The sequence below is a fragment of the Penaeus chinensis genome, chromosome 12, assembly GCF_019202785.1.
Source record: "Penaeus chinensis breed Huanghai No. 1 chromosome 12, ASM1920278v2, whole genome shotgun sequence".
Taxonomy (NCBI): Eukaryota; Metazoa; Arthropoda; class Malacostraca; order Decapoda; family Penaeidae; genus Penaeus; species Penaeus chinensis.
The window spans coordinates 34,971,812-34,984,669 of NC_061830.1; the positions used below are offsets into that span (position 1 = coordinate 34,971,812).

The window sequence follows — 12,858 nt, forward strand, 5'->3', positions numbered from 1 at the left end:
ACCAGCTTCTCCTTGTCGAGGCGTCGCAGGAGGTCTTGGGCCTTGGGATTGTTGTGATAGCGGAAGAGCAGGGTGGACACGGCGCCCAGATGCATGGCTGTGGATAAAGGCTTTTAAATATGCATATAAACAGCAAATGTGAAGCTTATAAAGATAACAGTTAGCAGTAGATGTTGGTTAGTGGTCATGTTGATCTTCGGTCTTTTAAGGATCACGGAAATGTTGTTTTTTTTTCGCTGCGATTCTTCTATGTCACAAGCCAGGAACTACGTAGCTATGACAGGTGAATTCTCTAGCTAAATATAGGAAGTTCAACAGGCCTAGATGAACCTACTATACACCATGGCCGTGGAGGGGCAGCCGTAGCGCGCGATGGTCTCACACACCATGGTACAGCACACGTGGTTTTCGCCGAGGCCACCAAACTCCTTCGGCACGATGAGGCCAAGAAGACCCAGCTCCGCCATGGCATTTAGAGACTCGCGCGGGAAAGTGTAGGTGCGGTCGCAGTGAATCTATAAACAGAGAACAAATATGAAGCAGATCGTATCGAAGAAAAAAAAAAAAAAATACATCGACGAAAACAATTACAAAACTATCCAATGTTTACGTTTAAGTCCTTTAATAATACTCACTGCATGAGGTCTAATTTTGGTCCTGCAGAGCTCCATCAGGTTGGCTCGTAGCTTCTTCTGGCTCTCCGTCAGCACCCAGTCGGGGTCATAGTCGGAGCTGAGACCCCAGAACTCCCCGCGACCCCACTTCTTCACTTGAGGCATCTGGCGGTTAGAAAATGTATTAGATTTAATCATGTGGACGATGCAGCATGGCAGTTTCTATTTTGGTCAGAATTCTTTCCTCGATCTATGTGGTAATAAAATGGCTAAAACTGAGACAACATTCGATATGGATTTTACCTGAGACTGAAATAAAAGCAATTTTGAATAGTTATCATTTACAGGCATATTGGTAACATTGTAAAGAAATCTCCAGCCCTATGATTCTGCTTATGAGATATAAAGCTCGCAGTGCAATATTACATGGTAATAAAAAATACCAAAGTGACCAAGAAGTACTGAAATGTAACAGGATTTTAGAGGTTCATTCGAGTATCCAGGCGAAGATTACAAAAAATCGTTCAGTAGAGCTCAAGCTTCGGAGACTAGTGACTGTTCAAATTTGCACTATCTACACTGAGAGGTCTTTTGCATTATAGAATTCTGTTGCAGTCAGCCATCGTATATCTAGACATGTGTTTTACATAGGATTGTCAACAATATAACAGAAAGAGAGAGAGAGAGAGAGAGAGAGAGAGAGAGAGAGACTCACACGCGCGCACGCGCATTTGTATATATAAATAGACATTCTTTCACAAAATATGACAGCAGACGGCTTCTGAGAGATAATATGCTACGTCGTCAGATTTACAACCACGTCTTGTAGATGAGAAAAGATGCTGCCCGTGAGAAGATTGTCCTGGCCTTGATAGGAAGATAGGTGACGTGGTCAGGCGGGCAGCATCCTTTATGGTGTATGTGTGTATATGTGTGTGTGTGTGTGTGTGTGTGTGTGTGTGTGTGTGTGTGTGTGTGTGTGTGTGTGTGTGTGTGTGTGTGTGTGTGTGTGCGTGCGCGCGCGTTCTTGCGTACATGTGTGTATATCTGTCTCCGGTATATTTATTAGTATGCAAGTCTGGTTCCGCCTCTATTCCCATGTACGGTTCTGTGCCTATAAACGTGAATAACTTGAGTGAAGACATGCTATGCGTTTCAAAACCTTTGTAGTACATTTGGAACCTAATCCTATCCTCATTACTCATGGAACTACGTGGCGGTTTGCATGGCACTGCAGATCGACTGAGAACAGCAGGGCATTCACCCAGATAACGAAAGTCATGCTCGGATCGTCCTTGTTGCCAGCGAGAGAAGCATGTCCATTACAACGTACAGGGGGTCCACAAGTACCTCGTTGATACTCAAGGCCTCTATTAAGCGATAAAACACCAGGACTTCCTGAGAAATCTGTATATAATAAAGGCAAGAAATCTTATTTTGTGTGAGCTTTTATAATTCACTATAATCGCGAATCATAGATATACAGATTTCCATATCCCCTGATAAACTCCATTTTTGAGAATCTGATAAGCCACGTAATGCATCTTCACAATCCACAATCAAATGCAGGGTTTTATCATTATCTCTGCCTATCAGTATATTTTCTTCTCGAGACTCGTTTGCGTTGAAGGACACATTTTCGCGTGTGAAAAGAAACGAATGCTGTAATCTCATACCATGTATGACGCAGGGAAATCCTTGTCTGTTGTTGTGGAGATTCAAGGCCGAGAACTTTGGATACTCGGAAGGAACTCTGACACTGGTGTGTCACGGGGTTCCAATGTCAGCCCATTTGGTTTCATTAGCTTACTACGAATATTTTGGTTAGTCCCTTCTTGACGGTTTCCGTTGTTTCCGACAGTTACGTAAACGGGTGTAACTTGCGTAAGGAGAGGTAAGAAGAGTTCGTCGCTTTGTTTACAAGGCAAGTGGCAACCTTTACTGACTGATACCATATACTTGGCATTCATATGTGGTAGATACCAGACAAAATCAAGGACAGAGAAACGTTTTATATTTATGTTAAATAAGTGCATTAGCAACACTTTTCTGAAGTGGATTGTAGCTCCTCGCTTATTTGCATGCATATCAAATATCAAAACAAGTAAATAACCATCGACTAACAACAACAAATACTAACAGTCTGGAAATTAAAGGAATTCGCTTGGCAGGAGTCTCAAGCGTTTCTCTCGCCATTTCAAGCTTACTTTCCCAAGCTACGTCCATAAACCGGCTGGCTGCCGCTTGTTAAAAATCAAGCGAACAACATCGGTTGTGCATCGTATTGCTTGTAGCCGACGGATGTCAAGATATATTACCAACAATCAGAATGTAATATGAATGAACATAAATCGGTGTGTATGTCTATGTATAAGTATTTGCATATATTTATACATATATATATGTATAAGTATGTGTATATTAATACATATATATGCACAAATATGCATATATATATAAATATACATACATATATATACATATATGTTAATATACATATATGGATGTGTATATATATGTATGTATGTATGTGTATACATATGCATGCGTGTGTGTATGTACGTTTACGTGTGTATGTCGTGTGCGTATGCATGTGCAATTGTGCATACGCGTACGGGTGCGTGTACGGGTGCGTGTGCGTGAGCGTGTGCGTGAGCGTGAGTTCACACAAATCATAACACAAACAGCTATCACCCACTTTTAAACCCTGATACGAATAGAATACGCCTCCTATCCCAGGGAACAAACAAACTGGATAAAAATCAAAATTTATAAACCAGTAACGCACTAAATCACATCTGTGAATATTGTGTGTCATGCTCTGACAGCGACCAGCAACTCTCGTCCTCGTATACAATTACAGAATGATTAATCGTGCTTGTTACGCTTCTTAACTAGGCAATAATTCACTAGGGAGTGAGGCTGTTGGGTGTTTGTTGGTCTGCTGTAGTGATCGCTAGTTACTGTAGGCACGCAATTTAGTGCCAGAAAGCGCGGTCATATTTAATTTGCATAAATTAATTCAGATAGTATTGAGTGTCATTTCAGCATCGAACGGTACTATTTTTCTGCATCTCAGCGCGTTCATAAGGGTAGCCGTCACTGTGGCTTGATTGGCTGTCTGTTGTCTTCTTTATTTTTTCAATACTTGAAAATGTGGAAAGTCGTATACATACTTACTCACACACACACACACACACAGACGTGTGTGTGTGTGTGTGTGTGTGTGTGTGTGTGTGTGTGTGTGTGTGTGTGTGTGTGTGTGTGTGTGTGTGTGTGTGTGTGTGTGTCTATATATGTATATATACGTATATACGTGTGTATGCATATACATATATATATATATATAAATATATATACACACATATATATGCATATATATATACACGTGTATATGCATATATATATATATATATATATATATATATATGCATACACATATGATATATGCACATATATATACATACACATATGATATATGCACATATATACATGTATATATACAAATATATATATATATATATGTATATATATATAATCTAATTTTGAAATCACGTAAGCCATTTGATATTTCGATTTTTTCACAGAAGTGATAACAAAACATGTAGTATTAAATGGGTTTTTTTTGGAACTGTTTATCGAAATGGCAACACCTCGTAGGTGCACCATCTAGCAGCAGCTAATCGAACTAATAAGTGAGTTTCTTTTCCGCCAGAGCCAAATGTATGTGTGTGTGTGTGTGTGTGTGTGTGTGTGTGTGTGTGTGTGTGTGTGTGTGTGTGTGTGTGTGTGTGTGTGTGTGCGTGCGTGCGTGCGTGCGTGCGTGCGTGCGTGCGTGCGTGCGTGTCAATATTTTGTGATTAGTAACGCAACAATATGTATAATTCTATTCGATTATTTTGATCGTAAATTTTCGCTATTATTATTCCATAAGTCGTGGCTTTTCTCGGTGGAATCGCATTAAATCAGCTGAGCGAGAAAGTACATATTTGCTTGTTTCACCTCGAACAATCACTATCTGAGTTGCTAAAAGAAAAATCTTGCTCATTCTGATTGACTCTCTTCTTTTATCTGTCACGTATGCAACTTATATTTTCTTTTGCATTTGCCAGTGCATGTCAAAGCTTTGATAGATTTTTATGTGTTTACGATAACATTACTAATTTCCCGGTTTGTGAAAAGTGAGCTAAACGCTTGTTTAAAGAGAGAGGAACCATCTAGGGAAAAAACATGAAATCGTAGATTTGATTCTATGACGTCATATATATAATGTATATATATGTATGTAATATAATGTATATGTATGTATGTATGCATGTATGTAAGTAATATGGTGTATGTATATATGTATTTATGTACATGTATATATATCTATGTATGAATATGTATATATATCTATGTATGTATATGTATATATATCTATATATGTATATGTATATATATCTATATATGTATATGTATATATATATCTATGTATTTATGTATGTTTATAAATGTATTTATATATATACTTTATGTATGTTTATATATGTATATATTTGTGCCTACGTATGTATGCATGTATGTATATACATATATATGTGTATGTGCGCGCGCGCGCGCGCGCGTGTGTGTTTTATACATAAAACATATTTATACATACATAGACATATATATATTTATGTATATATATGTGTATGTGTATGTGCATGTGTGTGTATACATACACATACACACACAAACATTATATATATATATACACATATATACACGTTCATATATAAAACATATATATACATACATATATATATATGTGTATATATATGTATGTATGTGTGTGTTTATACTGTATGTTTATATTTGCATATATCTGTGTATGTATGTATGCATATATGTATGTACATATATGTATATATACGTATACATCCTGAAAGTCTTGATTCTAACCAGCCTAGAGAACAGACAGGCTTCCGCAGTGGATTCTCAACAGACCACATCAACACGCTCACCCAAATAAGAAAAAAATAAACGAATATTGGAAACCCCTGTATATGGCATTCATCGATTACGAAAAGGCATTTGACTCTAGAAATACCAGCAGTACTTGAAGCTATTCGAAGACAGGGAGTAGAGGAGGTATAGTGTAAAATATTAGAAGATATATACGAAGATGGGACAACCATCAAATTACACACGGAAACCGCTAAAATACCAATTAAAAATGGTGTTAGGGCGACACCATCTCACCAAAACTGTTTTCTGCTTACCTTGAGGAAATATTTAAGAAACTAGAATGGAACGGAAAGGGTACTAAAATAGGAGATGAATGCTCTCCTGTTCAACAGAAGAGTTCAATTCGAACAGATGCATATACAAGGCGAAGCGCTAGAGGTAATGGACAAGTATATATATATCTAGGGCAACTCGTACAGACAAACACATCTAACGAAGAGGAAATAAAGCGACGCATCAGTCTAGGCTGGAGCGCCATCGGCAGACATAATAGCATTATAATAGGCTCCTTGCCATTATGTCTAAAAAGAAAAGACTTTAACTAGTGTGTTCTCCCAGTCATGACCTATGGATCAGAAACAAGGGCAAACAAGAGTTAACTAACAAGTGCCTAGAGGGGAGTGGAAAGGATGATGCTGGGAATTAGCCTAAGAGACTGGATGAGGGCGACGTGGGTCAGGGAACAGACAAAAGTGGAAGATAGGCTTGGGAGCATCAAAAAGAAGAAAAGGCAATGGGCATGTCATATATGTTGGAGACAAGACGACAAATGGGCAAAGAAAATAACAGACTGGGCTATATATAACATAGAGAGGCCAAGGGCCAGACCAATGACAAGACGGCGTGACGAAATAGGGAAATATGGGGGCAAAGAATGTAAACAAAAACCGCAAGACAGACAAGATTGGAAAAGACTGAGAGAGGCCTACGTCCTGCAGTGGATTGATTCAGGCTGCTGCTGCTGATGATACGTATATATATGTAATTATACGTATATATATGTATATACATGTGTATACATATATATACACACATATACATATATATATATGTATATACATGTGTATACCTATATATACACACATATACATATATATACATACATATACATATATATATACATACATATACATACATATATATACATACATATATATATATAAAACACACATATATACATATATATCAATGTATATATACATATAATGCATATATGTATATACTGTATATGTATATATACATATAATGCATATATGTATATACTGTATATGTATATATGTATATACTGTAAATATATGTATATACTGTATATGTATATATGCATATATTGTAAATATATGTATATATTGTAAATATATGTATATATTGTAAATATATGTATGTATTGTAAATATATGTATATATTGTAAATATATGTATATATTGTAAATATATGTATATATTGTAAATATATGTATATATTGTAAATATATGTATATATTGTAAATATATTATATATTGTAAATATATGTATATATTGTAAATATATGTATATATTGTAAATATATGTATATATTGTAAATATATGTATATATTGTAAATATATGTATATATTGTAAATATATGTATATATTGTAAATATATGTATATATTGTAAATATATGTATATATTGTAAATATATGTATATATTGTAAATATATGTATATATTGTAAATATATGTATATATTGTAAATATATGTATATATTGTAAATATATGTATATATTGTAAAAATATGATTATATTGTAAATATATGTACATATTGTAAATATATGTACATATTGTAAATATATGTACATATTGTAAATATATGTACATATTGTAAATATATGTACATATTGTAAATATATGTACATATAGTAAATATATGTACATATTGTAAATATATGTACATATTGTAAATATATGTTTATATTGTAAATATATGTATATATTGTAAATATATGTATATATTGTAAATATATGTATATATTGTAAATATATGTATATATTGTAAATATATGTATATATTGTAAATATATGTATATATTGTAAATATATGTATATATTGTAAATATATGTATATATTGTAAATATATGTATATAATGTAAATATATGTATATATTGTAAATATATGTATATATTGTAAATATATGTATATATTGTAAATATATGTATATATTGTAAATATATGTATATATTGTAAATATATGTATATATTGTAAATATATGTATATATTGTAAATATATGTATATATTGTAAATATATGTATATATTGTAAATATATGTATATATTGTAAATATATGTATATATATATTTATATATACATATGTATATACTGTATATGTATATATATACATATACACACATGTGTTTATATATTATACATATGTATATCTGTGTATATATATATTCATACATATACATACACACACATGAGTATATACACACGCACATACATACATATGTGTGTATATATATGTTTATACGTATGGGGTACTCAGGGAGGGGTAGTATCTCTGGTGGGTGACATGTCATGTTCCTCAAGTAACTCGTCCATATTTGGTCTCACCTATGACTCCAAGAAGCTGTACCATTCGCTAAACCAGGTGAGGGTAGCCAACTGGATTCAACGATCAGAAAGGCTGTGCAGCAGTGTGGTATGCTTAGGGCATGTTGGAGCCTGCAAGAGGACATGGTTAACCACTGCAGTCTCATCGTGCCACTGGACATAAACTTCTGCGGCCGAGAGGGTGGGGTTTCTTGTGCGCAACTATTTTTTCATAAAAATCTTATATCTGCAGGTTTTTTTGTGCCCTCTCACTAAATCTGCTCCCTCATGTTCTCTTCATTCCGCTTCTTACAAGTGCTGCGGTGCTGGGGAACGGGCACAGCCCTGAACCTGCATGTATGTGGCCTCTCGACCAGTGGTCACTCTTCTGTGTATCAAAGGCAGTAAGGAAGTTCGGCAGTATTCCAGGTTACTGAGCATCCCTTTTTTAAGACAGAACTGCTCACTCAACTATGGGTGGGGACTGAAAAATTCCTTCTCTTACCAAACCAGCCAAATTGATACTAGGTACATGAAACAGATAAGTACCAGACAGGAAGGCCACACAGAAGAAGAGCTCTTGTTGTCAGAGAATTGACAAAGCATAAGATCGACAATCTTGCTCTCAGTGAAACAAGACTTGCTGATGAAGGATCGATCAGTGAACTTAAGGAAGGATTCCCTTTCTTCTGAAAGGACCGGCTTCATGGTGTGGGCTATAGCACCACCCTCCTCCAACATCTTCCCACTCTCCCAACTGGCCTTAACGAGCAGTTGGTGAAGCTCAGAATACCCATCTCTCGCACACAGTATGCCACCATCATCAATGCCAATGCTCCAACCCTAAAAAGCTGTGGTGAAGACAAAATGTTTAATGAGAACCTCAACTCCCTCATAAACTGGTTGTACAGGGCGATTTCAATGCCAGAGTAGGGCACAACTGTGAAGAAGTGATGGGGCCTCATGGGCCCCGCATAACACCACTCCTCTGCTATGACGGCTTCACACTGCTTAAAGAAAAAGGCGATATAACAGAGCAATAGAGATAACACTTCTCTAGCCATCTCAACAGACACTCTACTGTTGACCTGCTGCCCTTGACATGATTCCACAGAGGCCAATCATGGAAGTTCTTGACCTCTCTCCCACATTGGATGAGATTAAGAAAGCAATTAGACAGACCATTTCTGGCAAAGCAGCAGGCATGGATGGCATCCCTACAGAAACAGCAAGACCAGAGACCATAGAAGGCTTCCATAGCATAATCTTAAGCATTTAGGAAGAAGACATTCCTTAGGTATTCATAGATGTCCATTAATGGCAAGATACTTGCAAAAGCCATCCTGAACCGCTTGATCGGTTCTGTGTCTGAGGAAGCACTTCCTGAGACCTAATGTGGAGTTAGACCCGGCTGCAGCACCACAGACATGGTCTTTTTAGTGAGACAGGTCAAAAGCAATGTAATTAGCAGCACATGGACCTCTATGTCGTCTTCATAGACCTGACCATGGCCTTTGACACAGTCAACAGGGAAGCCTTTTGGATCATCCTCACTAAACTCGGCTATCCAGGGAAGTTCACCAACATAATTCGTCTATTCCATAAATGAGTGGAATTATCATTGGTGGGGATTCATCGTTGCCTTTTGACATAACCAACGGCGTGAAACAAGTCTGTGTTCTTGCTGTGTTCTGTTCAATCTGTTCTTCACGTGTGACCTGAACCATGCTTTGCATGACCTAGAGAGGGGAATCTACCGCAAATGCAGGCTGGGCAGTATCCTTTTTGACTTTCGTAGACTGAATGTCAGAACAAGGACCCTTAAGAAGCTGATCCTTAAGGCACTGTTTGCTCATGACTGTGCGCTGATGGTGCACATGGTTCATCGTCAATAAATCTGCTGCAGCCTCTCGCCTGGGTCGTCTCACTATCAATCTTGACAGTACCTGCACCCACAGTGAACATCGATTACACTGAGCTGAAGACTGTCTACTAGTTTAAGTACCTCGGAAGCATCAACTCTAATGGCATTCTGGACAAGGAAATCACAGCTTGCATCAACAAAGCCAATCAAGCCCTGGGTCGCCTGCGCACTCGTGTGATGAACAATAAGGACATCAAGCTACCTACCAGGATCAAAGTATACAAGGCAGTCGTTTTCACCAGTCTACTCTATGGCTGTGAAACGTTTTTACATAAGATATCTGCGTTCACAGTAATGGGGATGAAATTGAAAGACAAGATGACGAATCTGGATGTTCTAGACAGAGCACAACTCATGAACATGGAAGCCATGATACTGATAGCCCAACTTAAACGCAAACGTCATGTCATCCGCATGGACAACTCCTGCATGACACGCCAGCTTCTGTATGGAGTGCTCTCAGATGGCTACAGAAACCTGAGACGCCTAAAGAACTATCAAAGACACCTAAAGTACAGCGACCTCCCAGTGAAAGAACTAGAGGCCCGTGAGAACCTTGAGTGCAGCCGGCGAGACAAAATCAATTGTGCCAGATTGTGTGTGTGTGTCCGTTTGTGTACACACACACACACACACACACACACATATATATATATATATATATATATATATATATATATATATATATATATATATATATGAATATATATATATTATATATATGCATATATATACATATACATATACATATGTATATACATATATATATGTACATAAATATATAGAGATATATATACATATGTGTGTATATGATTATATATTCATATATGTATGTATAGATATGTGTGTGCGTAAAATCAATATATATGTATTGACAGACATAAATATTTCAAATTTATATACATATGCATATATGTACATATTTATATATATATATATATATATATATATTCTTATACATACATACATATATATACACAAATATACATATGTATATATATGTAGATATAGAAATATATATATGAATACACATATATATACATATGTATATACACGTAGATATAGAAATACATATATATATAGGAATACATATATATAAATAAATACATATATATATACACACACAAACACATACTTACACGCACATATACATATAGATAGATAGATATAAACATATGTGTATATAGATATAGAAATATATATATAAAGACATATATATATAAAGACATATATATATATATATACAAACACATTTAGACTTACACGCACACATACATATAGATAGATATTTAGTAGCCCCTCCGACCACAAGGTCCCGTAAGTATATATATACACATATATATTTGTATTTATATACATGTATATATGTATATATATTATATACACACACATGTTTATATATGTCATATACATATGTATATATATACATATATATATACATATATGTCTGTATATGTGTGTGTATATATATATATATATATATATATATATATATATATGGATATATGTAAACAATGAAAACCTCCCTCGATCTAACTCTGTTCTTGAATTGGATCCTACTCTCTATATGTATTTTGAAGTTTTAAAATCTAGCTATTGACAGTAAACAGGGAGTAATAGTGATGTGTAAAAATTTGTTGTCGAACAATTTTGCCAAACACGTATTTGAACATTAATTTCATTTAACTTTCGAAATGTCGTAAGGTTTAAAACCAGATTCTACATTTCTAAAGATGCCAGGTGATAACTGGACAGGCCATTAGTTCTCTCCCGTGTACTGGGATCATACCAAGGCAGGTATCCGTTCGAGCGAAACTTGTTTGTGGGTGAACGATAATTACATGGCAGGTAAACTCTTCCTCTAAACAGCGGTCAGTCGGCAAATAAATTTGGGATTAATCTTTAAATACGGGTATATCATTCGAAAGAACACTATCATGGAATTAAATGGTGATAACGGCTATAGAATATATATAATGTTGTATTCCATTTATTTTCCTTCTGGAAATTATTATGATCATCGTACATGTGGCAGGGTATTTGCTATCATCTTCTGTATTCGTAGTTTGGTGTTTATTGTGCTTATGGAAAGCAGTTACAGTACTTGAAATAGTCTTTCATGCGAAATCTACCCAAGGACAACACACGTATGCAGTAGTTCTTAGTTATGGCATCCTTCAATCTTTATATAATTTGGCGTGGTTTCTAAATGTAAATCGCATCGTTGACTTCAAATACCGCTACTGCTACCCTCTACACTTACGAGAATAAGAATTCACTAAGAAAATAATATCTACAAACGGCTACTCACATTGACTCACTGCACGTAAGCGAATCCAAGATAAACGTCGCCGTGTCTCTCGAAGTGAGCCTGGCAACTGGGGAGAATGAGCAGCCGCGGGACCTCGTAGTGGTGGGACCTCGTAGTGGTGGGAGGGGCTACTTTAAGGGATACTGGGAGATGAGGAAACACGCACACACGCACGCATCCACTGTACATGTCAAGGTCTCCGTGGGAATAAAGGCGTCTCCGTTCTCTACCGTCAACAGAAGAACTGACATTGGCAGGATAACTGCTCGTAATCTTTAATAATAAATAATTCTTGCGTTGTTCACCATGAATTAATAATGAGCGTATTAAAATTCAAACGCACAAGTGTTTATCAGGTAGTACTTACAATTGCATTGTATGATTTTTATTATTAAACGGTAAATGTTGCATATAACAAACTAAAATTCCTTATGTGTAGAGGTCGTATCGAAACTGCAAGACAT

General features: G+C 35.8%; 1 protein-coding gene across 1 annotated transcript in view; it reads right to left on the minus strand.

Moving 5' to 3' along the window:
- Window positions 1-12,478, minus strand: part of LOC125031269 — a 19,556-nt gene extending 7,078 nt beyond the window's left edge. The window contains exons 1-4 of the mRNA XM_047621932.1: window positions 12,405-12,478; window positions 636-779; window positions 335-515; window positions 1-97 (exon numbers count right to left, since the gene is read on the minus strand). The exon at window positions 1-97 is cut by the window's left edge and continues 32 nt beyond it. Coding sequence (XP_047477888.1) covers window positions 1-97; window positions 335-515; window positions 636-779 — 422 coding nt within the window. The 5' untranslated portion in view covers window positions 12,405-12,478. The remainder of the gene's footprint in view (window positions 98-334; window positions 516-635; window positions 780-12,404) is intronic.
- Between the last annotated feature and the right edge of the window lie 380 nt (window positions 12,479-12,858).